Source organism: Podarcis gaigeae (genome assembly GCF_964106915.1).
Source record: "Podarcis gaigeae genome assembly, chromosome: 1".
Lineage (NCBI taxonomy): Eukaryota > Metazoa > Chordata > Lepidosauria > Squamata > Lacertidae > Podarcis > Podarcis gaigeae.
The window spans coordinates 88,364,937-88,391,970 of NC_139678.1; the positions used below are offsets into that span (position 1 = coordinate 88,364,937).

Genomic DNA, 27,034 nt, shown 5'->3' on the forward strand with positions numbered 1-27,034 from the left:
CCATTCAACTTATTGCAGGAAGGAGCTCTGGTGATCATCAAAGGGATGTGTGGGGTGAAGATGGTTTGCCTGGCCTTGGTCCCTGGCAATCCTCATAAGGATGTGGCAGGGCCAAGCATCTTTGTACTGGTGCATTATTTTGAGAATCACTGGGGAAATGGGAAGGGGACGGCCCCCTTCTTAAAAGTATTGGGAGGGCCCTGGCCCCCATGACCCTCCATAGTTGGTGCCCCTATAAGTTACAATGTTATGTACTTTTGTGTTTTTGTATTGTAAACTGCCCTCACATAGCAGATCAAATTAGGATGCAGCTATAGCTAAATGTTTAATGTGTACCTGTATGGATGAAGATTGCAGTGATGCTTTGCTTTAATTGCTGGCAAACACAATGTGTGTCAATAAAAATACACTTGTTTCATGAAAGAAATGAAGTTGTAGTTTACAGGCAGGTGTTTGAGATGCTTGTTTGTGTAATGCTTGTTTAAGGTGGGAGATGTGTACCAAAGTGAAAAATTGTAACAATGGAAATAAATCATCATCATCATCATCAACAATAATAATATTTATACCCTGCCCATGTGGCTGGGTTGCCTGAGACATTCTGGGTGGCTACCAACATATAAAAACATATTTTTCAGGTGACACTAGGTAAGCTTGAATCCTTCTATCTGTCTCTTTATGAATTAGGTCCTGAAAACAATGTTGCTACACCTCTGGGTAGAGGGTGGTCTATAAATTCTAATAATAATAATAATAATAATAATAATAATAATAATAATAATGCTGATTGGGGAAATGTGCTTTTTGTATACCCCCCCAACCAGGAGTATACTTGGCAGCTGGTAATCAAGATTATTCTCCAGAAGAGGACCTGCATGTTGAGCATGTGAGAAAACTGAATAGGAAGCACCAGAAAACCACTCTGTAATCCTCTTCTGTCAATTCCCTCCAAAGTTAAAAACTATAATTAGATGCAACGTGAACAGCCCTAGTAACTGAGGCTTCCCTGAGAGACTGACATTGGTTCAGGGAAATGTCAATGCCTAATTTAGAAAACCAATTTGACACAAGATCACAGGCTTAAAACAGCCTTTTTCTTTTTTGCTTACTGCCTTTACCATTCTTATGGCCCGTGTTGGAAAAATAAGGCATTTTCTCCAGTAATCAGGAACAAGCCAATTTTAGTGGTCACTGGAAAAAAGGAGAAACTTACCAGGGTTCCTAATAAGACAGAAAACTGATAAGGATTCTGGAACTGAAATTCTTCTTACCAAGAAACTTCACTTAAGTCGAAACTTCCATTAACATTCTAAATCTGGTATTCAATATTCATTAAGAAACAGAAGAGACCTCTGGTTATTTCATGTGTGCATTACTGCATGTCTGCCAGTCTCAATCCCTCCACTTCCCAATGAAAGTGCTTGCAAAATTGCTCTTTTTAAAGAACGTTTTTCAGATAAAGAAGTGAAGAAGTGGGTGCCTCCCACTGGCTTAGCTCCTCCACCCACTGCCAGTATGCTCCTTGTAACACATTGCCCAGTGAGAATGTGGCCCTCGATAGAAAACATTTTCCTACTTTTGTAAACCTGTGGCTGTAGGTAATCACAATGTTCTGTCTTCTTGGCACTTAAATATTGAAACATGGTTTTCTCTCCTTTCCCTGTTTACAGCTTGTTGTTTCTATCTCCTTCAAAAAGTTTTATATTTTTACATGGTTCTTGCTTCTGAATTTTTCCAGAATTTTTCAGCACTTAGTTGGGAAATTCAGGTTATAGAACACTTGACTGTTGATAACGAGTAGCTCCTGCTTCCACAGTGTAGAAACAACGATGCATTTTAGTTAGAACAAATTGTTTGAGTTGTATCAATCTGTGAATGCCTGATCAGATTTCATTTTTACCTGACTAGGAAATCACTCATGTACTGTTGATCAGTCCCAATTTGAAACTGGATTTATATTGAGTAGGTTTAGAAGAATAGTGACCATGTGGCTTAACTTCAGCTCTAGTACACGAGATGTTAGCTGTACTTGGATGACTGAGAAAGCACACAATCTGCTTTAATAAAAAGGCTCTTAAGCCTAATAGTTTCTCTTTGTGCAGCTGCATATTTGCTCATTCAACATTAGCCATCCTTTAATGTGATGTGTGAGCCCAGGCCATTATATGTTTGAGCAACAGGGACTTCGAGAGAGACATGGTCATTATATGGTTGGGCATCTGAATTGGTGGGGAAATTGCACCTTTTCAAAATAAATAGCTGGACTGTATCATTTACTAAGTGGCGGCAGGCTGCAATGCAAGAAGATGCATTATCCTTTTGCTTTGAGTGGCTTTGAGTGGGCTTCACCTGTCAAGTTCAGTCAGCACAAGGCATGAGAGCTCCCACTTGCACAGCAGGCCTTTCCCCCTCCTCTTCATGCCCCCTGAAATTGGGTTGGGGGGGATCAGAAAAACCCCACCCCCCAAATAGTGGGATGGGCGAGGGGGGTGTTATTTCAACTGGCAAGTTGCAATGTTTTTGCACCAATGGGGCATTCGCCATAGTACAATGTTGAATCTCACCGTCTGTCTCCTGGGATGGGGGCAACTGCAGCCCTAGACATTGTGGTGGTCACCCTCCGAAGGAATCCCTGTATTTTGTAGGTAAAGGAAGGGCAAGGTAGGCAGATGAAACGAAGGGACTAATTGCCTGTCTGACCTAATGTTCTTTCCATGTCACTTTCCGAGCTAGCTTGATGCTGTGGCATGACCTAAAGGCCACTTGAAGCTTTTCTCCAACTGTCAGATAAAATTTGCTTTACCAGAAAACTACACAAGATGGATTGAGGCCTTTATGAAGGTGAAAGGTGCACTGTTGGACAGGGTTGGCTTCATATCTTATGACAGAGCCCTCTGCTTGTTCTGAAGCAGCGCAGAAAAAGACGGCAGCTATTCCTATCTAAAACACACACCTGCTGGTTCAAAAGCTGTGAAAGATACTGTTTGAAAATGTAGTTCAGAAGAGATTTGTCATGCTCAGATTGATTTTTTCCCCTGTATTTCTTTCTCTTCGAAAAACTAGGGCAGGGTTACAAATCACAATGAGGCTGTGTTCAGATGGCACTTTATTCCATCTTCCCAAAATGCCTTTCCTGATATTTTTCATGCTTTATGTAATCTTTCACGCAACGTAAAAGCCACTTCCAGAAATCTAGTAGATGTTTACTGCTCATTTCCGTGTTAATTGTCTTCAGAAATAATTTGCTTGCAGTCTTGTTAACCAGGAAAATTTGTGGGGGTTTTGCGGTGTAATTTCCCCACTGTTTTCTTGGACCATGCATGTGACCGTTGGGTAGTATTCTTGCATACAGTTCTTTTCCATCATGCGCATGGGGGATGAGTTGGGGAACAAAAACACACATGCCCATAAAGGGTGGTAACATGTCCCATGATGTCCATTGTGTCACACTGCAGGTGTGAATGAAATTTGGTGTTACATGGCTATGCATTGATGAAAAAGCCACTGTCCCACAGCACAACAGGCAATGTAATGTACAAGGAACATTAGAAACTGGAACAGAAGTGCTAACATCATAACCAGGAAGACGCATGCAATAATCTCCATGTCTGAGTGCACCCTGAGTCTTGTGGCATCTTTCAAAAGGCCAATTGATCCTCTCCTTTCTGTAGGTTTAGTCTTTGTGGCAAAGGAAGCTGTTCTGAAAGTCCCACCACTGGGTAGGTAGATAGTTACTGCAAAAGCTTATACCACAACAAATCCATTAGTCTTTAGTGTTACTGTCCACAAGATGCTCCTTGCAACATCCTAAGATAATCATCTCTCTGAAGAAGAAGAAGAGTTTGGATTTGATATCCAGCCTTTCACTCCCTTTAAGGAGTCTCAAAGCGGCTAACATTCTCCTTTCCCCACAACAAACACTCTGTGAGGTGAGTGGGGCTGAGAGACTTCAGAGAAGTGTGACTGGCCCAAGGTCACCCAGCAGCTGCACGTGGAGGAGCGGAGACGCGAACCCTGTTCCCCAGATTACGAGACTACCACTCTTAACCACTGCACCACACTGGCTCTCTGAGGCCCTACCAGGAAAAAAGGCGGGGTATAAATAAATATGACAACAACAACAACTTATTTTGATCTTGGGGCCTTGATGTTACTGCGGTAATTTCAATTCCAGAAAATTATTGTTTGCTCAAAATACAGCTAACAAGCATTCCTTTGTAAGATAAGACAAGCAAAATATTTATACCATCAATACAGTTGGAAATGGCTGCCATCCCCACATTGTATCTTTGTAACAGAAGATATTCTCAGAAGACACAATGGTTTATTATTTTGAGTCAGGAAAATAAATTAAAATAAAACTTCAGTCTAGCTTCTTACCTTTTTAAGGGCAAAATTATTCAAGAGGTGTGCTCATATTAAGTATTTCCTCACTTGAAGAATTCTGTGCCATATTTTCTTAAGGATATTTTTTTTATCCCGGAAGTAGATGCAGTAGGCCAGAAGATCCTGTTACTCTAGTCCACAAACCCTCTAACTCAATATTGATAGCCTGAATGGATGTTCAATCTGGATGAAATAAATGTGTGTGTGTGTGTGTAACAGCATAACAACAACAACAACTATATTATATCCAAAGTTCACAGGGTGGTTTACGGTATAAAAATAAAAAATACATAACATAATAACAACCCCCCTAACATACCAAACACATTTAAAAGGCCATAGGTCTGGGCAAATAATGTTTTCACCTGCTGCCTAAATATATATAATGAAGACGCCAGGCGAGCCTCCTGGGGGGGAGGGGGAGAGTATTCCACAAGCAGGGAGCCATGGCAGAAAAGGTCCATTCTTGCGCTGCCACTCTTCAGACCTCTCATGGAGGAGGCACACAAAGATGAGCAACAGGTGATGATTTCAGGGTCCGGGTCTGTTCATATGGGGAGAGGTGGTTCTTGAGGTATGGGAGCACTGACAAAGGAAGAGGAGTGTGGGGGGAGCGCACTGCCACCGGCCATCACGGCTGCCCCCCCCACCTGCTCTCCTCCCCCCGGTGCTGGAGCATGAAACTCCACCACTGTATGGCAGTCCTGAGCCATTTAAGGCTTCATAGGTGAAAACCATCACTTTGAATTGGGCTCAGAAACAAATTAGAGCAGTGCAGTTGGGCCAGGATTGGTGTAATATGTTAAAATCATCTTACCCCTGTGAGCAACCTGGACACTGAATTCTGCACTAGCTGAAGTTTCTGAACATTCTGATCCCTGTGCATTCACCTAAATGTGGATAAAGCTTATGTGGGAATCTTGCTTGCATAGATAGGATCCTAGATATATTTCAGAGTACCCAGTAGGCTCTCTTCTGATGTTCTAGGTCAGGGGGTGGAGCAAGCCACCATACTGTGATTCCCTTCTCCCATATGAATTCCCTTTGTCTCTCTTGAATGTCTGTGAAGATGCCAGTGTCTTGCATGTCTTGAGCCCCTTAATTAATTTGTTGTCTTGGTCTCTCTTAATTATTTTCATTGGTGGAATTTCTGTTCAGCTTCTTATGCTATGGATGTTGGTTTTAGACCATGAGCATCCTGGGTAAAACAAAACACTACAAAAAACTGACCTATGGAAGTCTCTGCCAAAACCCATATCGAAAATTCCAGGATGTTCCAGGATATTGGAGGTGAAAAGTCATATCCTGCTAATAGACTTCCATATCTGCAAAATATGTATAGCATTATTTTTCACACTGCATCTGTGATATGGGGGCTGTTGCAGGCTCTGTGTTGTATTGCTGATCTCTGGGTGTTAAAAGTGCCAGCAGTTCTCTGAGTAAATGGTAGGTTCCAGGAGGAATGTGGCAGAAGCAAGGAGCTGTTGGTTATTCAACAGTTTAAATGCAACCAGATCATTGGTTCAGCCTCCCACGTGTTTCCCCCTCCCTTTCCTCCTCCTCCTCCTCCAACCATACAACTAATTATTGACATTGTGAGCTGATCCTGGGTGCTACATTGACTTCTGCTAGGTTCTTTCCATCAACTGTCTTTGGGCAAATCTGCTCCATTTATAGCTGCAAAGAGCCTGAAGTTTCAATCCTAACTAACTTTATCTGGCTTTGCAATGATCCGACAGATTAAGCGCGATGGCGTTACGCAGGGGGAGGATGGGGGAGAGTGGAGCGCCAATAGCTGCCTGCGAACGGTCTAATCTGACACCACTTGCACTTACTTCTCCAGGGGATGGATGTCATCCTATGAGCTCACAGTTCATTAGTGGCCAAAACGGACACACATGACTGATGTTGCTTGCGTTCTTTGCCATCTGCTGCTTCAGCAAAAGGTTTTGTACCAAAGCATTTCTCTGGAGGATCTGTCTGGATCTGATTTGGACACACTTGGGTGGGAAGGTCAGTTGAAGTCTTCCACTTCATCTTGGGTTTGGTCCTGTTCCAATTCCCAGGGGTTGGGTGCTGCCTCTTGTCAACAGCCAACACCACCTCCCTGTTTGCTGTGGTGTGTGCACAGCAAACACCCCTTCCCTCCCTCTGAATGGTGATTTCTCCTGATGCTGGAGCCAAATATCTGCTGCATCATCTGCCTCTCCAAGAGGAGCCCCTTGCAGAGATTTTGAATTCTGCCTGAATTTTTTTAGGAGCAGATCCTGCATAGAAAGCCCTTCCACGTGCAAAATATGGCAATGGCCTGAAGTGGGATGGTTTGTAATATAAGGCAGCCCTCCCCAATCTGATGCCCTGTAGATGTTATGTGATTCCAATTCTGACTACCCCTGACCATTGGCCATGCTAGCTGTGGTTAGTGAGAAATAACTGTAGGGCACCAGATTGGGGGAAGCTGATATATGGTGTTGACCATCATCACAGAGGCACAGGGTTTGGAATAGTACCTTCCAGTTGCTGGAAATCCCTGAGATTAAGAGCTATTTAACTGTGCCCCCCTCCCAATAATTCAAGGCTTTTCAGGGCTTTTGCACATCATGGAATCCTATAAGCAGCACTTTATACATTCTGATCTGCACACTCTTACAGTGGTCTCTCCTTTTAAGAACCTGGTAACATATAAAGCCTGAATTCTGTCTCTTAGAAAGTCAACAGTTGCAAGAAGTGGTATAGCCTGTGTGGTTTCAGACAGCATTCAAAATTCACCAGGTGCATTTTGCACCTGGCTATCAGCCACTTTGTAACCAAGTGAAGATGCCCAGGTGCCAGGATGATGCCTGATGTCTCCATCATCTGGAGGTGAATGCCTAAGGATCCTTGGATCTTGACTATTTCCCCCCACTAGCAACACAACCTGAAGAATTCTATCCATTATATTGTATCTGCACAAAGAGAATGAATTCAAGGAACCAAAATGTTGTATTGAAAAATAAGTATTTCAAGCCACCTGGCCCAAAAATGGCAACTAGGCATTCTTTTTTGGTAACCTTAACTCTGGTATAAGGAGCCATTTGGTGCCTAGCTTATATATTGGAGTTTCTAACACTGTTTTCGAATATGACTAACATATTTATTTCAGATTTATCCCACCCTTCCTCCAAGAAGTTCAGGACACCTTACTTACCTAAGTCTAATGCCCACCATTTTTGGGGGACAAAATTACATTGTGAAAATTAAGGTGCACATTAGATTTGATGGCACATTTACATTCCCCAGCAAATACTTTTTTTGGTTTCAAGGTTCTGAAAATTGAGGTGCGCATTAAATTCGATGGCGCATTAGACTCAAGTAAATATGGTAGTTCTCCCAACCCTCTTTTTATCCTCTGTCTCATCCTCCACTGCCTGTTTCAACAACCCTGTGAGGTAGGTAAGAGAGCAAGGTCATCTGTTTAGCTTCATGGCTGAGTTGGAATTTGAATCCAAATCACCATGGTCCTAGTTGTTTTGGAGTGTAGAGAAGTTACACTCAGTATTTGGTTAAAGCTGGCTGAACCCAGTCCTGAAGTTTTGTAAATAATAGTTTCTTGGGACAGGAGGTTGGTAACTATTATGAATTTGCAACAGGCAGAGAAATTTAACCCTTTCCTCTTTTTCTGCACTTGTTCCTCAGAAAATGCTATTTTGCATTAGGAGGAAGTTTCCCATGGGAATGCCAAAGAGCACGATTTGCAGAAATGATTTTAGTTAGGACCATGGCAGGGGAGGAAAAGGTTAATTTCCTTTCCCCCCACTTGCTGTGAGTCCAATTTTCATTTATTTTATTTTTTAAAAAACCCGTCCATTTTTAAAAATAGAAAGATCAATTTCATATTTTATCTCATTTGGCCCTCTGAGTTGAACCATTGCAAACTCAAAGCCGAACTATTAAAAATACATAGTAATTAATTAATCAGGCTTCTTGGGAACTATAGCTTCACATAAATTTTGAGCTCGTACACATGTGCCCTAGACAGACCTTCAGACAGTTCCATGCCTGTTTTTATGGCTGAATTTTCTACATTAGTTGCTTGCCCTGTATCACCTTTGAGCTTTTGTAACATTCTGAGTTCTTATCTTTGTTAAATGACCCTTTCCCCAGTTTAGAATTGATCATTTTACCTGTTAGTCAGCCTATGCTTTTTCAAATGGCTCTTTGTATTAGCTATTCCCTTGTTCTAATTGAGGATGGTAGCTGGGAGCCAAAGAAGTGTGCAACTCCTTCTGTGTTCTCAAAGAAGACTCTGCATTAGGGTTTTCCAAACTGCTGCCTAGAAGGACTATGGCGCAAAGCTTAAAAAGATTAAAAAAAAAACATTCTATTTCCTTTCAGCTTTGCCATTTACTCTTACACTTTCTGTATTTAGTGTGAAACTATAAATATGACCACCTCAATATTTTGAAAGAACTACCAGAATTTTCTCATGGAGTTTGATTTTACTGTCTCTCACTGTGATAGCTATTGGAACATGCAGCTCTCTAGACCCCTTATCCAAAGTTGTACATTTCCTAGAAAGGATTGAAATTTTTGATTTGGCTTTTCAAATGCATTCTGGAATAAGAGGTGAAGACACACACACTTAACTATCCCAATTCTTCCCTGCTCCCTCTTTGCAAACTGTAAATTTTGTCAAGTATTGCTGTATTGTTATGAGAAAATTGATTTGAGGGCTCTTTAAATATGTGCGGATAAACCTTAATCTTCTCAGCCTAATCAGGGGATGTGTGGAGCAAATGAAAATTGACTTGGCAGATTGATCCTGCATAGTGCTGAGTTCACCTGCCTGGCTGTTTGCAACCTTGGTGAAGGTTGCAAGCAATTGTGATGGATAGAAGTGATGTGTGTGTGTGTGTGTGTGTGTGAGAGAGAGAGAGAGAGAGAGAGAGAGCGCACAGCATGAATTGTTATCCTCCAATGGGTAGCAGGATATTAAAAAAGGAGTAGCAGACAATTGTGTACCTTTGATTTCTTATGCATGGTATGCATGCAGAGTGCAACTTTGAAAATGCTGTCTCAGGAATAGTCTTCAAAATGTGCAGTTTGCATTCTGTTTATTATTTATTAGACTGCTTTTTAAAGCCAATTTGCTTCTCAAAGTGGTTTACAGACATGTGCAAATACAAATCCATAAAATCTAACAGCAAAACCAGCTAAAACAGTTGAAACAACAAATTCCAACAAGTTAGCATACCAACGAAATAACCCATTTAGCTTGGAATAATGGCATCTGACATCTTAGATTAGCCCCCAAAGGGCACTATGAAGAAAGAAAAAAAAGGGGTCTGTAAGGCCTTGAGCAGGAGAACTTCCTCCCCCAACCCCAAAGGCCTAGGTGGATTTATAACAGGCGTGGTGGAAACACAAGTTGGTGGCCAAGTGCATATCAAATTCCCTGCTAACATAGCCTTCTGTGTTTCCAGACTGGTTGAGTTCGGAGAGCTCCAATTTCTGCAGAGGATGTTGCTTAGCTAGCCACCCACTCAGTGATTAAATACTGGTCTTCAGTGATGTTTTTGCACACTTGGACAGAATGATACTCTGAAACCTGAGTGCTTTGTGAAGCATGTTGCAATGCTACAGAGAATCAGCTGTCTATATGTGTGTGCATGTATGACTAAACTCAAAACGACAGAGTGAAATGAACAGGAATCTTGGATCTCTTTCTAAATTCAGTGCTTGTATACTAGTGATTCTTACATTTTGAAGTAGGTATCTCTAAGCAGGGCCTAAATAGTTGATATGTGGGTTGTGTCTTGAGCTCTGTCATGCCAACAAACAAGGAGGTAGCCACCATCTTCTGTATTTGTTATCAGTGTTGGGTGAATGAGGAGGTTCTTTTTATACTGATACTCCACTTTCCCCTCCAGGAATGCTTCACACACACACACACGGGTAGTTTCTAAACAGCAGGAATACTAATGTACCCTAAGGAGAATGGCTGCACTCAGATGATACTCTGAAGTCTGAGACGTAGTGGGGAGGACTGGCAATGACTCCCCCCTTCCTCTGCATGTAATTGGAAGAGATTAGAAACTTCTGTGTTTGGTTAACAGGAAGCCATAGTTTGTTGGTACTTCCGAAAGTTGCAAACTATAGTTTCCCCTGCAAACCAGGAAGCCTTGATGGATCAGTTGAACGTATCCATGTAGCTTTAAATGACTACTAGTCATGATGGCAATAAACTACCTCCAGGATCACAAGCAGCATGCCTCTGAATAGCCAATTGCTGTAGAGCAGCAAGAGAGGACTGTTGTCAGTATGTCCAGCTTATGGGCCTTCCACAGGCATCTGGTTGGCAAGCTGTTGGAAACAGAATACCAGGCTAGAGGGGCCTTGTGTGTGATATTGCCGGATTCTTCAAACTTTCTTCTCTCTATAGGTCAGTTCCAAATATTATGTGTCATACATTATGTGTCACTGGATAAGTGTCATTGGGTTTGCTGCTTGCTAAGTAGCCATTGCCCATACCAGTTCCCTCATGAGTGGAACTTCATGATTACATGCATGAGCTGCATCAGCTGGTAACATTTTTAGGTGGTCATGTAAAATATTTTACATGCACATCTGAAACAGCTTCAGCTGCCACAAATCACGCTTAGGGCTATCTACATACATTACTGTTCGTGTCCTTTGCTGCTGCTCCCCCCCCCCCCCTTCAGTCACTCAAGCTGAACAGCCTTGGGTTAGCTGTGTGGGCAACTCCACTTTCAGCGACCCACTTGAATCAAGAGTGTTAAAAGGGAAGGGCTGATAAATAAAGTGTCTTGATTAAGATTTACTCCGCCTGGAATGGTGGGTGAACTTGATTGTTAAAAAGGACTCTTGGTACTAAGAGAGGCCTGGCTGGTTGCCATGGTTATTCCAAGCCTTCCTGGTGGCAGAATGATAAAAACAGGACTCTCTCCCAAGCTAGTTCCAGTTCTGGCTGAAACTCTCTCTCTCTCTCTCTCTCTCTCTCTCTCTCTCTCTCTCTCTGAAGATAACATTTATGCCTCCAGCATATGAATTTTCCTCTTTCACAAAATAGTTTATTTGTGAGAGGAGGTTAACTGAAGTTTCTCTTGGGGACCTGCACAGTGGTTTATATTGTCTGTTCAGCAGATTTTTCAGTACCACTCTTCTCCAGCCAAGGGCTGGACAAATAAGTTTTGCATGAGAAACATAGTCTGTGAGTCATCCGAACCCCTTCAATTTCTATGTTGCATTTCCAAAGAGTTGGTAAACTGGTCTGCAGTGCAAAATTAAGTAGTTTAGTATTTAGTACCACTTTATTAGCTGAAATTTTCTAACTATTAAACATTGACTTTGTGATGCAGGAGAGAAAACCACAGAGAAAACTACTGCTGTTAGGAAGCTGCCTTATATCAACACTGACCACTGGTGGCCATTTATGCATCACCAAAAAAGGAGGGTGCTTGTTTGAATATAATTTGCATATGCTTATATGCAAATTTAGAAAACGTTCCTATAATTGATATAGAAATGCAATACATTTCATCATAATGAGAGGGACTGATTGTGTGACAGCTCAGCTTGCTGTTCAGTGCTGTTGAGGGGCAAAGGCAAGGTTTCTGCTGTCCAAGGTCCAATCTCCCTTCTAATGGTTCATTTTCCTTTAAAGCCCTTCAGACTGGAGGACTATTCACAGTAAAGACATGCAGTCACTCTATTCACTCTGTCTTCTGCAATGGGCAGTGGCCATCCAAATTCTCCAAGCAGAGGGGTTTTCCTGCCGTGTTTCCTGAGATCTTTAAAAGCGGCATTCCCAGTTTTGAACCTGCCGCCTGTTCTCTGCCACTCAGTAAAGCTGAAACAGCGACCCCTCTCCTCTTGAATTGTCTTTTATTGGTTGCAAATGTTCAAATTTTGTGACTTCAATACCCTTCTCTGTTCTCTTTTTCTGTGCATGTGCAGGTCCTTCAGAAACTTGGCAAAGCTGATGAAACAAAAGACGAGCAATTTGAACAATGTGTACATAACTTCAACAAGCAACTGGTAAGCAACTTTAAATATACGAACAGTCAGTCTTGACCATTCCTTAACCTTTGATGAGTGTATCCTTGAAAGGGTTTCACATACTATGGGCAGACTCATAGTTGGAACTGAGGCTGGGTGAGAATGATAACAGTAGGAGGAAGACATATTAACATAACTTCAAATTTCACCATATTCTTACATTATACTTTTAAGCCAGTACTACTAATCTTTTTAATGAAATGGGACCCCATCTTACAGCCTCCATATTTAACCATGAAGGGAAATATGTGGAATTTCATCCAGGCTGGCAAAGGAGAGATGGTGTGATCTGTCTTTTCTTCACCAACTAACTTGGCTTCCATGCTAACAATTGGTGGAAGAAAGGGGCCTTCCTCCATGAACAGCATGGAAATGCAACAGACTGGCTATTGGCCAAGATGAAACAGACTCTTCTGTCCCTCCTTCACCATGAAGCTGTTAGCAATCTCCTTCAGTGGGGTTGCACAAGCACTTCTGAGCTGGCTTTGCACAATGGCAGAGAGCACAAATAGCAAAGAAACAACAGTAAACAGGTCCTTGTGGCTTTGTCTGAGGTGGTTTGGCCACTGTGAGGAAAAAGCTGCTGTACTAGATGGACCTTTGCTCAAATCCATTGGGATTTTTTTGTTTTTTTTTGTTATGCTTTTTTTTGTTAATGTAAAAATGCCCTGAAAATGATTAAAAAACCCCCAGAGCTAAAGCTAAAACCAGCCTCTTTCAGAACCTATAAGTTCATGTAGAAAGGCAGCTTGGAAATTTTGAGCGAAACAATTTGTGTGCGTGTGCTGAGGAAGGCTTCAGCAATGGCCTCCCTTGGCTCAAAATAGCAGCCTCCCAAGGCTATCCTGTATTGTCTAACTCATTGAGGATATGATATGATGATGATTTAAATGTTGGGGCTTTATTCAGTGCATTTGCTTGGAATGTTTAATTTGCCTCACAATGTCCTGAAATGGCAGGCAACTGTGGGAGGGGGGTTGACCTTGTTGTTTGCAAGGCTTTTTCAAGTAGATGAAGACTTCAGTACTAAAGTGCCACATGCTGTGTGAATATGCAGCTACTGTGGTTATTATAAACCTTATGAACAAATGTTGACAAAGCAGCAGGGACATTGCAGTGCAGACAAGTAATGTGAATCTGGCAGGTGCCTGCTGTTATATATCCCAGACCTGTTTCATACAGTACTTGCAATAGTATTTATTAAAAAAACAATCCTGCTTTTCAGTATTTACATACTGAACAGCATACAATGACAAAAATATACAAAATTTTAAAATCAACATTAAACCCCAAAAATGTAAATCCTCAGAAATAAAAAAAATCAGAAGTGTAAATGCATATAATCACAATCAAAAGGGGTGAGGGATTGTTGGCTTTGCAGGCAAGGGGTGGCATGACTGGACTCTTGAGCCCCACAGGGGTGCCACAGAAAGAATGAAGTTGGTCAAGGGAGCCACAGACCCAAAAAGATTGAAAACCTCTGGACTAAGTTATTCAGGGCTTTGTACACTAGTACTAGAATTTAGCTTGGTGGCAAATAGGAAGCCACTGCAGGTATTTTAACACACATATAGTATGTTGGCAGTAGCTTCTTCTCATCATCAGTCTAGCTGAGCTTCCAGACTAGACCCAAGGGCCCACTTCCATAAAGAGCATGTTTTAGTAATTCAGTCTTGAGGGTAATATTTTCATGAGCCCTATGGAGACCTTTTGGCAGGGCTGGTCAGATGGGAAGGAATAATAGTATGTGAGTTGCGAAACCAATTCTGGGGAGGGGCCCAGCAGCTTGCCAGGAGGAAGTCCAGTGACAGTGGATGTCCTGAGTGCCAAGAGAAAGGTTTTTTGAACCAGGCTGTGCTCCAATCTCTTGCTAGCAAAATGCTTCCTCCCTAGGTCCGACAGTGAACTCGCACTGTTGACTTTGTCTTACAAGGATGTGATGCTGATTGTGGTGGCATGAGCAGACCCACAAGCATGCCTCCTTGCCCATTCTCACGGCTCAGGATGGGATTTCTGTGAACGATTGTGCCCGCCCTCCTCTTCTGAAGGGTAGCTCAGGGGACACGTCAAATCTTGAGACAATGTCTTTGCTTACACCTAACCATGTATCCTAGAGCTTTGCAATAATCTGCTAAGTGTGTACCTTCCAACTTGATATATGTTTAGGTCATGTAGCAAATTCTGGAATAAAACATTTTGTAATAACCAAGCAGAGAGTCTGAGTATTACGTCCACAAGTGGGAGCCAGGACAGTCATGGAGGTGTTAGCTGGGAGAGGAACTGTATTTATTGCATGATGGGTAGGAAGATGCAAGAATTCTGAAACATGAGCACTTCCATTTTGATGTGCAGCAAATTAGTAAGAACACCACTAAATATATTGTTCTAAACTGACGGTGTGGACAAGGTTTTGAATGAATAGGGGAAAAAATGTCAGCTTCCCTCTGGTGCCAAATAGCAGCTTTTCTGTGATTATTTGTATGTTTTAAACATATTTTATGTATGTATATATAGTTTTAGTTCTGTTAGCGTTTGCTTGTTTTTTAATTATTATTTATGTTTTAGTGATTCTTGTTTTTATTTGTAAGCTGCATTGAGTACCATCAGGGGAAAAAAAGCTGGGGTATAAAAAACAAACAACCAAACAAACAACATGAGCTTTTGTTGATGCTGGTACTGCCCTACATTCCCAACTGTGGTCAGACCACAAGTGGCTACCCAGTCCTTCTTCTCCCTCTCCCTCTCCTCTACATGTAAAAAGGGGCACAATTCCCACTCCACAAATGGATCTTTGTGGATAATCTTTTGCTTGATTGCCCAGGTCTCTGTATTTACTTCTGCTAGTATAAGTATAAAATAGCCCAGTATATGTTCATTGTTCATCAAGCCAGTTGCTTACACTTAGGCTGGTATAAGCAGCAGTCTATTTCCACAACCGTAGAATTATAGTTGGGGCAACTAGAGCACCAAAGAAAGCTGATCCAGTGCAGCTAAAGAGGCTTCTGTATTCAAGCTGGTATCCCAGGAAGGATGGAAATGGCTTCTGGGCATCCACTGCAAAATGGACCAATTGTTTGCTGTGTTCCTGTGAAGACAGGCAGCTGTCTTTGATTTGCCCTGGGCTGAGAGTCTCTTTTTGTTACAGTCCATGCAGGCACATGGTCTGCTGCGAAAGTGGAAGAGATATAAACTTAGCTGTCTCTCTCATTGCACAGCGCTGTCATCTTTTTCTTTTTCCTGAATGGGGAGGGAAGGGGGGGGATCTTGTTCTAAATACCTTGTATGTCCATTCAGAGAACGACAAGCGTGCTTCCTTTTTACTCTGCGAATGGCACGAGATCTCCCTCCCTCTTTGCTTAGAGGCTGACTTTGCTACGTGAGACACAAGCCGAACATGACTTGTTTTTTGGCAGCGGTGCTAACATTCCAGTGGTCTCAGGCCCCTCTGGAGTTTGACGAGCAGCACAACTGGGGATGGTCAGGAGGAGGAGGATTCTTCCTCCTAGGATGATCTGCATTCAGTTACTGTCCTTTGCGCTATTTCCATCAGAATAAGCTGCTGTACAAAATCCTGCAGATAGCTGCATGCTTCCTCTTGCCACTAGAACCCCCACCCCCAAAGCAAAAGGTGTATAAATACATTTTATTAAGATCCAGATGAAATGTCACAGAGTAGTGAGCAAGCTTCTGAGCCTCCCAGAACTTGTCTTCAGAGAAATTATTTTCAGTAAAATGGTCAAAATGGGGGCACGGGAGGAGAAAAGATGTTTCAGAGCAGGATTTTTAAAAAAGACCCACGGTCAGCAGTGTAAACAGAGTAGACAGAATATAGACTTCAGAAGACTAGATCAAGACTAGGTGCAGAGAAGATTTTGGGTTGTGCCAAGGGCTACAGGGAAAAAGAAGCAAGAACTGTTTTTCAGAAAACATAATAAAGGTAAAGGTAAAGGTAAAGGTAAAGGGACCCCTGACCATTAGGTCCAGTTGTGACCGACTCTGGGGTTGCAGCACTTATCTCGCTTTATTGGCTGAGGGAGCCGGCATACAGCTTCCGGGTCATGTGGCCAGCATGACTAAGCCGCTTCTGGTGAACCAGAGCAGCACATGGCAATGCCGTTTACCTTTCCGCCAGAGTGGTACCTATTTATCTACTTGCACTTTGAGGTGCTTTTGAACTGGTAGGTTGGCAGGAGCAGGGACCGAGCAACGGGAGCTCACCCCATCGCGGGGATTCGAACCACCGACCTTCTGATCAGCAAGTCCTAGGCTCTGTAGTTTAACCCACAGCGCCACCCGCGTCCCTTAGAAAACATAATAGCCAGTAGCTATTTGCATCTACCTGTTGCTCTTTTATAAAATTCTTGATTAATGTTCACCTCTTGTATCAGAATTGATGCAATGAAACATGAATAGTTAAGCCAAAAGAGCAGAAAACAAGCTGCTCCAAGTACAATATATTCCCAAACTGAAGTTGACAATCCATGGGCAATATTGCCTTCTCCTTATGCATTGTGGGGCGATCTAGTTTTCTATGCAACTGTGGCACTGACCCACTTGCAATTGCTTGCTCAGATGTGATTGGCTCTTGATAGCTTACATAGCATTATACTGGCAAAACATATCTGCTGTGACGGCCAATTAATACTGTTTGTGTACATGTCTAGAGTTCCTCACATCTATTAGGAACATAGATCGGTATTACTGGTTCACAGTGATATCCCTGTATTGAAGGGAGATGGGGACACTGCATCTTGAGGCTGAGAGAGTGGCTTATAAATTCATTGCTCAAAGGCAAGCTTTGAACCAAGGACCTTCTGCTTCACAGTTCATTTTATTCAGCTATGGCACCAAATTAGCTTTCAGTTCAAAGCTCACCTTGGGCACAAGCTTAGTAGTCACATGAAAGCTGCTACTACCTCAGTCCCATTAGCATTATGGTAAAAGCATGTACCTTAAGGAAAGCTTGCTCTTCAGCCTCCCCAGATGTTGACCTACTGCATTCCTTCAGCTTTGTATGCAAAAGATCCCAGGTTTCATTCTGGGATCCAAGAAAGCTATTTTAAGATATATTCAATGTAAGATACCAGCATCTCCAGGCAGGGCTGGGAGATGAACCTTTGTCTGAATCTTTGAGAGCCACTTCCAGTCAGTGTAGACCAGGGTTTCCCAAACGTGGGTCTCCATCTGTTTCTGGACTACAGTTCCCATCATCCCTGGCTAGCAAGTTTGGGAAACCCTAGTGTAAACAATGCTGAGCTAGAGGGACCAATGGTCTGACTTTGAATAAAGTACGGTATTTTTCGCTCTATAAGACACACCAGACCATAAGATACACCTATTTTTTGGAGGAGGAAAACAAGAGAAAAAAAAAATTCTGAACCCCAGAAGCCAGAACAGCAAGAGGGATCGCTGCGCAGTGAAAGCAGCGATCCCTTTTGCTGTTCTGGCTTCTGGGATAGCTGCGCTGCCTGCATTCGCTCCATAAGACGCACATACATTTCCCCTTACTTTTTAGGAGGGAAAAAGTGAGTCTTATAGAGCAAAAAATACGGTAGCTTCCTATGTAGCTCAAAGGGTGGGTGGTGACCAGGGGCAATAATTTTCATCTGTGACACACTGATTGTAGAATTCCCTTCAACAAACTGGCTTGGTGTCAGCTTTGCTATCTCTTAGGGACCAGACTTGAAACTATTATCTTCTTCAGAAATACTGGTAGTTTTATTGCATAGCCTACTCTTTCCTTTCAAGAGAGCATGTGTTTTGCATTGTTAAGTTTGCATTGCCTTTTTAAATTCTCACTGCAGACTTCTCGGGGGTGTATATTATTAAGAGTGGCACATAATGTTTATGTATTATAGTGCTTGCAAATGGATGCTTATCAAGAACTGATCCTGGTTTCGTGCATGGCGGCTGCTGACGTGACAAGCAGTTTTCTCATGCCTCTTTCTGTTACACCTGGAGCTGCTCGAAGGCTCTGCTTGTGCAGGGAGGCAGCCTTGATCTGCTGGCAGGGAACAGGTGGGCTGCATATGCAGACATTCCCTGCTTGTGGGAGTGGTTGGCAGGGAAAGCATCAATGCTAAAAATAATTCCCAGCATGTTCTTTTGACTTACAGAGAGAGTTGTGGTTGAGTTCAGAACACCAGTTAGGGTCTTCTGTGGGAGGGAGGAATGCTAGAAATGATGTTGGGCATTGACTTGTTCTGTTGGTTAGAGAAGTGAGAATATGGTTACAGCCTACTTTGGTCAAAGCAATAGCTCATCTGCTCTCCATAGGTCAACCTTTCCCAACTTGGCATCTCCAGAGTTTTGGACGACAACTCTCATCTTTCCTAACCAGTGGCCATGCCGGATGGGGCTGATGTGAGCCATAGTCCAGAATGTTTGGAAGGTACCAGGTTGGGGAAGGCAGTTTCTTTCTCCACCCCCCCTTCTAACTTTCTAATTTTGTGGTACTCATTTAGCCACAGAGACATTTGGGTGTGCAGGAATAATGAGCCTCTCTTGTGATTGAAGGGTGAAAATGGGTTCCTTAAAGCAGCAAAGTTGCTAGCTGAAAATGTTCATATCAACTGTCTAAATAGCAAATCTGTTCTCTGGAATCAACTGTGAGCTGCTGGGATTGATTAAACAACCTTCTCCATCCTGCTCCTTTCCTTTTACTGTAAAAAGTTGGAGCACTATGTCAGTCTGTGATGGGTGAATAATGAATGATGCTGCCGTTATTCATTCCCTGTGAGGACTTTGAGGATGTGTTGGGATTTGCTATGAAATGACAGCTGGCAATCTGAACAGGTGAATGATGTAACTGTGCAAGAGACAGGCAGTTGTGCCATTAAATGGGGCAGGATATGGGGGCAGCCATCCAGGCAGGGCCCCATTCCACAGAATGAGCAGGAGGGACCCTCAGTACATGACTTTCTCACTTATTTCAAAATAAGTGAAATAACATACAATGCCATCCAAACAACCGGTAAGTCTGGAGTCTAAATTTAGTTTAAGATTACTTAACTGCACTACTTGAAAGAGGAGAATAATAGTAGGAAACGCCTCCTCAAAGCTTAGTAGCACCTGAGGCAGATGTTCTGTGAGTTTGCTCTCTTTAAAGCCCCCTTTACTGAGATGAAAGAAAAATTGAAATGCAATATTATGTATGACTGTCAGACCATGGCATCCCCCACCCTTTCCCTGCATCCTCCTTTTGGAAGATCTTCAGCTGCTTTTGTGGTAGCAGAAAATCCTGCTCAACCATTTGTTAAATATAGCTGTGAAAGGGCAACCAGCACATGACGATCCTCTATCCTTTGTGTTCTTTGGAAATAAGTTGTGAAGACAGAACCATTGGAGAGGAGAGGTTCTGCCATATCTGAAAGGTGCTGGAAATGCTGGTCAAGTCTGAGAATCAAAGCTGGAAAAGGATCCCTCCCAAGAAGGAGTTGCAATTCCGCATCAAACTGGGGGCCCTACTTTGGCTGCCAAGTACTTGGTGGTGCTTGTAGGTGATGAAATTAAGGTTGTCGTTCTTGTTTGCCTTTCTCTGAAGTGGACTGTTGAAATAAGGGAACACTCTCTGATTAATCAAATGACATCATAAAAAGGCCTTAACCTGGCACGTAAGTGAAGGCTTTGTTTGGGGATAGTGTTCCATAAATGGAGCACCGCCACTAAGAAGGCCCTCTCTCTGTTTGCCCCTCCCATGGTGAAAGCATAGTGAAAGGTTGATCCTAGAGATTAGGCAGGTTCACAGGGGAGAAGGCTGTTCTTCTAAGCATCCTGATCTTTGCAGCAGGGTTGGTGAATCTGTGGGCCTTCACTTGTTGTACTACAAATCTCACAACCCCTGACCGTTGACCATGCTGCTTGGGGCTGACGGGAGTTGGAGTCCAATAACATCTGGAGGACCACAGGTTCCCCACCCTTTCCTGAGAGCTTGAAAGATCAACACCAGCACTTTTGATTACTTGTGCCTGGAAACAAACTGTTGCCTTTTATTTTATTTTGCTGCTGTGTAGCCTACTTACTGATTCCATTTACTGTCTTTTCAGACAGAGGGAAGCAAGCTGCAGAAGGATCTCCGGACATACCTGGCTTCAGTAAAAGGTAACACCTGGAAAAATTGCTGTGATGTCATTCTCCCCACAGAAGACAATTCTAAAAATGCTCTCAGGGCTTGTGTGTGTTTTATTCTTGGTGTCAAGAGTGGCCAGCATGGTGGGGCAATGCTACAGAGCTGCGCTCCCACAACAGCGGAGTCACTGCTACTTACCTGGACAGTTCTGGGATGGGGGAAGGTGGAAATGAGGTCAGGGCTGTATGGGTGCACCAGAGGGAGCACTGGATTAGGCTATGCCACTGTGCCACATGGTCCCAACCACACAGTGGCATTGACCCCTCCCTACCCTGCTCAGGTAAGCAGCAGTGCTCTGCCCCACCACACTGGCCACTCCAGTATACTAGCAAAGAGGCACTGTCTGCATTAACTAGAGAAAACTACACATACAGAACTAAGCAGTTTCAGGAACTTTCAATGGAGGACAGCAAATATCTGTCAGGGGCAGCTGCTACTTTGTTCTAATGTAGCATGGGAAGTTCTCATCCCCTGGGTGCATGCCACAAAAACACAATGTTCAGACAAGACTCCAGTGGTGTTTATAAATGCTGGGATCACTTGCTATCAAGGGATTTGCCCTCTGTGGCATTTCATGTGATCAGTAACCAGTAAGTGGCATCTTCTATAAGATGCACTTATTCCTTTGATACAGGATGGAGTTTAGACAAACAATCAAAATGGGAAGCTTATCTTCTCAGTTGGTCCCTGTCTCCCCTTTCTCTTTCTAATATTTTTGTTTATATATAGGATCTCTCAATATGCTTTCTATGATTATAGAGAGGGGAGAAGGGAGAGAAAGAGAAATCCAGTCCATTGTAAAAATTGACCAAGTAAATACTTAAATGTAAATGCAAACCCTATCCCCCCTATCTATTTATGTTCAGATCTAAAAATTGGCCACTTCCAAAAGTATTGGTTTACACATTTTTGAAACAAAAATTTATACTTCTCTCTTGGATGCCTGCACTAGAGGAATATATGTTATATATATAATAGCTCTTGGTTTGTGTGTGTGTCGCCTCTGTGTTATACGCCCTGCTTTGCTTGCCTTGGAAACAATTGCCATGGGTTTGGGATAAGGCCTTGGTCAGTAAGGAAGATTCATTTCCCCTGTTCACTTTTTGGGTTGGGTACTTGATGGGACGCTACTGTGTCGTTCAAAATTTGGGGTCTCTTTTTTTCTATCTCCAAGCAATGCACGAAGCCTCCAAGAAACTGACAGAGTGTTTGCAAGAAGTATATGAGCCAGATTGGCCGGGAAGAGATGATACTAACAAAATATCAGAGGTGAGGTTCTGTTCCATTAGCATCACTTATGTATTATGATCTGCAGTCCCTCATTCATTCATAGGGACTATAGCTGTTGAACTGATTTTGGGGTTATAGCACAGTGACCTGGTTTGGACAACACCACTGCATCTATCAATGCATGAATCCCAGCCAATGCAGCAAAATGTGATACCTGTGTATAGCTCAGTCGGTAGACTAAGTGATAATCTCAGGGTTGTGGGTTTGAGCCCCACATTGGGCAAACGATTCTTGCATTGCAAGGGGTTGGATTGGATGATCCTTGTGGTCCCTTCCAACTCTACAATTCTATGATTCTATGAATAAATCTGCTGAAGCCTCTGGCAGGCACACTGCCCCTTACCCCTTCTCCAGTGTGGTCCCAAGGAACTTGTTGGAGGCATCCGTTTGGACACGGAGCAATGGTTCCAAACTACAAGAAAGAAGATTCCACCTAAACATTAGGAAGAACTTCCTGACAGTAAGAGCTGTTCGACAGTGGAATTTGCTGCCAAGGAGTGTGGTGGAGTCTCCTTCTTTGGAGGTCTTTAAGCAGAGGCTTGACAACCATATGTCAGGAGTGCTCTGATGGTGTTTCCTGCTTGGCAGGGGGTTGGACTCGATGGCCCTTGTGGTCTCTTCCAACTCTATGATTCTATGATTCATTCTGTGTACAGGAGCGATCAGTGAGGAGGCACTCCTGCCATTGTGCCTACACAGTATCAACCTCTTCACCACATCTCCCTCCCGATAAGCAGCAGAACCTCTGCTGCTGGGAAGCTAGCTGTGCAGTAGCAGCCCTCGCCACTGACTGCTCCCGATCTTGCTTGTCCATGATTTATCATTAAGACTGAAAATGTTTTAGTAAACTACAGTGGAACCTTGGTTCTTGAATGTAATCTGTTCCGGACGTCCGTTCGACTCCCAAAACCGTTCAAAAACCAAGGCACGGCTTCTGATTGGCTGCAGGATCTTCCTGCACTCAAGTGGAAGCTGCATTGGACATTAGGCTTCTGAAAACCATTTGAAAACTGGAATACTTACTTCTGGGTTTTCGGCATCCAGGAGCTGATTTGTTTGCCAACTAAGCCATTTGAGAACCAAGGTTCCACTGTATAGTGAAATTGACCACAACTTTTCCCTTTCAGCTATAACCAAAAACTGTTGTTAGGTTTAAGTAGGAAGTGGGTGCTTCCTCCTTGTGGCTTCACCAGAGGAAGTAGGGGGAGAGTGGAGTGGGAGGAACACATGAGCCCATGGCTTAAGCAGGCTTGTTCATATAATGTCATGTCATTGGAACCAGGCCAATGTATTCTATGCCACACTACACCAGCCATGTGATCTTAAATATTCTGCATTGTAACAACAAAAGCATAATGCTTCACCTTAAGCTATAGTGATGCCACTGTTGGTGTGCATTGCCTCCCTTCTCCACTGACTGCTTCTGGCCCCCACCTGCAGCATGGCAGACAGAAATTCTGCAGACCCAGCTTTCCTTTGCTGCATGGGAGATGTAGTGACAATGAATTCTTTGCCTGTTGAATTTCAGGAGGTCTTTGTATCATTTGAAGTTACAGGAGCTTTGTAAAAGCAAAGAAAAAGAAGAAGTTAGGCATAGTTTCCAGTGTTTTTTTTTTTTAACATGCACATCTCTTTAGAAAGTAGATATCAACATAACAAACATATCTGAGACATGTATGAGACATGTATCTTACAGGTACTCCTATCAGTGTTTTGAGAAACAATGGCAGCTCGTTTCTAAGTCTGGGTTTGCCCTCCAGACAAATGTGTGAAATGATCCACAAAAAAGCATAGTGTTGCCATGTTTTGCACTGTTGCTGCTGATAGATTACATGTTTCCTTATATTCTTCTAGAACAGTGACCTGCTGTGGACAGACTTTCATCAGAAGCTGGTGGATCAGGCACTGCTAACTATGGACACCTACCTCGGCCAGTTCCCAGACATAAAAGTATGCAGTTTCCTTTACTTTCTGTTGTGTTCCTTTTTAAAAAAATGGAGTTTGTGTGAACTATGCATCAAGGAAGAGTTTTGTAAGGAACTCTGTGGGATCTTATCTTGTCTACTTTGGGCAATGGTGGAAATAACGACTAGCAGATTTTATCTATTTTTTGAGTCGTTCAGAGTGATGCAGAGGTTTCACCCTCAAACCTTAGTGATAAAGTAGACCACTGCGCAAGACTTGAAGATGAATCTTTACTTGCCAGGATGGCAACAATTGAAATCGAGTTCAATACAATTTGTTTCTCTCCCTTGAGCCCTAGAGAGGACTTGGGCTTCTTGCTCTAAAAACACAGTCATTCGTAGTAATGAATAAATCATTAGTTCAGAGCTTGCCTGTCTTCATAAACACATGAAAACAAATACAATACGATTTTAAAACATACAACCAATAATTAACATACTGCTAGCCTTGGTGTGACTAAAAACATAAAAATCACATGAATCTGGGAGCAGTGTTTCTGCTAGATGTTTGAAAGTAAAAGCCCCTCCAGAACAATTGTAGTTTTTCATGAAACTAGTGCTGTGCTGAGATGTGTCCTCCAAATTCTGAAAATATTTCCTTCCCTGAGAAGCAGATTTCCTTTTTTTCCTGCTTCATTCTCAGGGCAGAATTCCCTTAGAATTTTCAGTGTGGGTGGGGTTTTGATATTACCTTATTGTTGTTCGGGGGCTGAGGGTGCCTGTGCAGTTTCTTTCTAGTAAACATTTCTCTAGCACTCTGCAGCCTCCCCTGGCTGCCTGTCCTACTTGATCTGATAAAGCCCCCCATGTTGGGAGGAGTGTCCTTGTGATGTCTTCCTCTGGACATGGGCACCTGGGAAGGCTGCAGCGTGCAACCACTGGTGAGATGATTTGTAGAATGACAAACACCGATTGACCACCTCAAAAGGGAAGATAAGCACAACAAAAGCCTTGCCCCCCCCCACCCATGAGCATTTCACTAAAGTTTTCTCTGTCCTTTTTTTTTTATAAATTTCAAATTCATTTTCTTTCCTCATTATTTGACAGAGGATGATTAAAAAAGACACACTGGAGAAATCATCGGCACAGTACCAGAGATAGAATCAGGGAGGAGGGGGCTAAATGAATCTCATTTGCAATAAGAGGTTTGCCAACATTATAGAATGTGTGTTGCATCAGGAAGCACTATTCAGTATGATGAAAAAGATTCCTTGCTCAATTTCCTGGCAGATGTTAACTTCTGTGTTACACCGCCCCTCCCCATGTAACATGCACAAATACTTTCTTTTATAGTTTCCTCTTTCAGATACATAATTTTCTCCCCCTGCATCCAACTCCGATCCATTTATCTGATGGCCTTAAGCATATATAAGATTAGCATGGGAACAAGATCTGTTCAGGGTTTTTTTGGTCTCATTTAATTTCTTTTTGTTGTTGTTGTTTAGTCGTTTAGTCGTGTCCGACTCTTCATGACCCCATGGACCAGAGAACGCCAGGCACCTCTGTCCTCCACTGCCTCCCGCAGTTTGGTCAAACTCATGCTGGTAACCTCGAAAACACTATCCAACCATCTCGTCCTCTGCCGTCCCCTTCTCCTTGTGCCCTCCATCTTTCCCAACATCAGGGTCTTCTCCAGGGAGTCTTCTCTTCTCATGAGGTGGCCAAAGTACTGGAGCCTCAGCTTCACAATCTGTCCTTCCAGTGAGCACTCAGGGTTGATTTCCTTCAGTATGGAGAGGTTTGATCTTCTTGCAGTCCATGGGACTCTCAAGAGTCTCCTCCAGCACCATAATTCAAAAGCATCAATTCTTCGGCGATCAGCCTTCTTTATGGTCCAGCTCTCACTTCCTTACATCACTACTGGGAAAACCATAGCTTTAACTATACGAACCTTTGTTGGCAAGGTGATGTCTCTACTTCTCAAGATGCTGTCTAGGCCTGTCATTGCCCTTCTCCCAAGAAGCAGGCGTCTTTTAATTTCGTGGCTGCTGTCACCATCTGCAGTGATCATTGAGCCCAAGAAAGTAAAATCTCTCACTACCTCCATTTCTTCCCCTTCTATTTGCCAGGAGGTGATGGGACCAGTGGCCATGATCTTCGTTTTTTTGATGTTGAGCTTCAGACCATATTTTGCGTTCTCCTCTTTCACCCTCATTAAAAGGTTCTTTAATTCCTCCTCACTTTCTGCCATCAAGGTTGTGTCATCTGCAAATCTGAGGTTGTTGATATTTCTTCCGGCAATCTTAATTCTGGCTAGGGATTCATCCAGCCCAGCCTTTCGCGTGATGAATTCTGCATATAAGTTAAATAAGCAGGGAGACAAAATACAGCCTTGTCGTACTCCTTTCCCAATTTTGAACCAATCAGTTGTTCCATATCCAGTTCATTTAATTTCTACACTAATAATAATAATAAGAATAATAATAATACGTGTATAATGAAGTGGTACCTTTTCTTTACTTTGCCTAAAGCTCTTTAAAAAATCAAAAGACCTAAAAGCCAACATCGGACTGTGCATATTTTGTGCAAAAATGCACATTCCGCACATCACTTGCTCTGCATCACAAGAGCTGAAGCTGTGCATGTAGAATATATTATGTAAACAAAGACTATGTAAATCTTAATTTAATTTATGCAGTTCTGCAATATATATAGATGTGAATTAAAGAAAGTTCATTCGAAAAATTTAAAATAAATAAATAATGCATTTGTGGATGAATTATTCTCTTTTGTAAATATATCTATTTTCAGCAGAAGGGTCCGGCTTCTTATTCTTTCTCTCCTTCCTTTAATACCCCCTCTCCCCCGAAGGAAACATCATAACAAGGAATCCATTATTGCTGGCTATGTACTTTTCAGGGATGGCTTGCATCTGGCAAAGTTATTTGGGGGGGGGGAGTTTTTTTTTTAAAAGGCATAGATTTGCTAGGGATAATTCCAGTCCTCTCCTGAGAACTTTCCCAAATGCTGGATTCTATCCTGTGACTGCTCCTCTCCCAATTCCTGAATGGCTTTGAGAAGGTTGAAAAAAGGAGATGTATTTGCCATATGGCAGTACTTGTAACTACGTTCCCACATGGAAAAGGTCAGCTTGGCTTTCTCCCAGTGAAATCAGATACCCCGTTTAACCCCCTTAGCTGAATCCCAAAAGGGAGACAAAAACAAGCTGCCCTCCCTTCCTCCTTCAATTAATCCATTCTGCAAAAGA

The 27,034-nt window shown here is 42.7% G+C and overlaps 1 protein-coding gene across 24 annotated transcripts in view; it reads left to right on the forward strand.

Annotated features, from left to right (window-relative positions):
- Positions 1-27,034, forward strand: part of BIN1 (bridging integrator 1) — a 114,395-nt gene that overhangs the window by 33,356 nt on the left and 54,005 nt on the right. For all 24 annotated transcript variants that reach the window (XM_083740372.1, XM_083740384.1, XM_083740385.1 and 21 more), the window contains exons 2-5: positions 12,343-12,423; positions 20,490-20,544; positions 21,747-21,841; positions 23,717-23,812. In XM_083740372.1, coding sequence (XP_083596498.1) covers positions 12,343-12,423; positions 20,490-20,544; positions 21,747-21,841; positions 23,717-23,812 — 327 coding nt within the window. The remainder of the gene's footprint in view (positions 1-12,342; positions 12,424-20,489; positions 20,545-21,746; positions 21,842-23,716; positions 23,813-27,034) is intronic.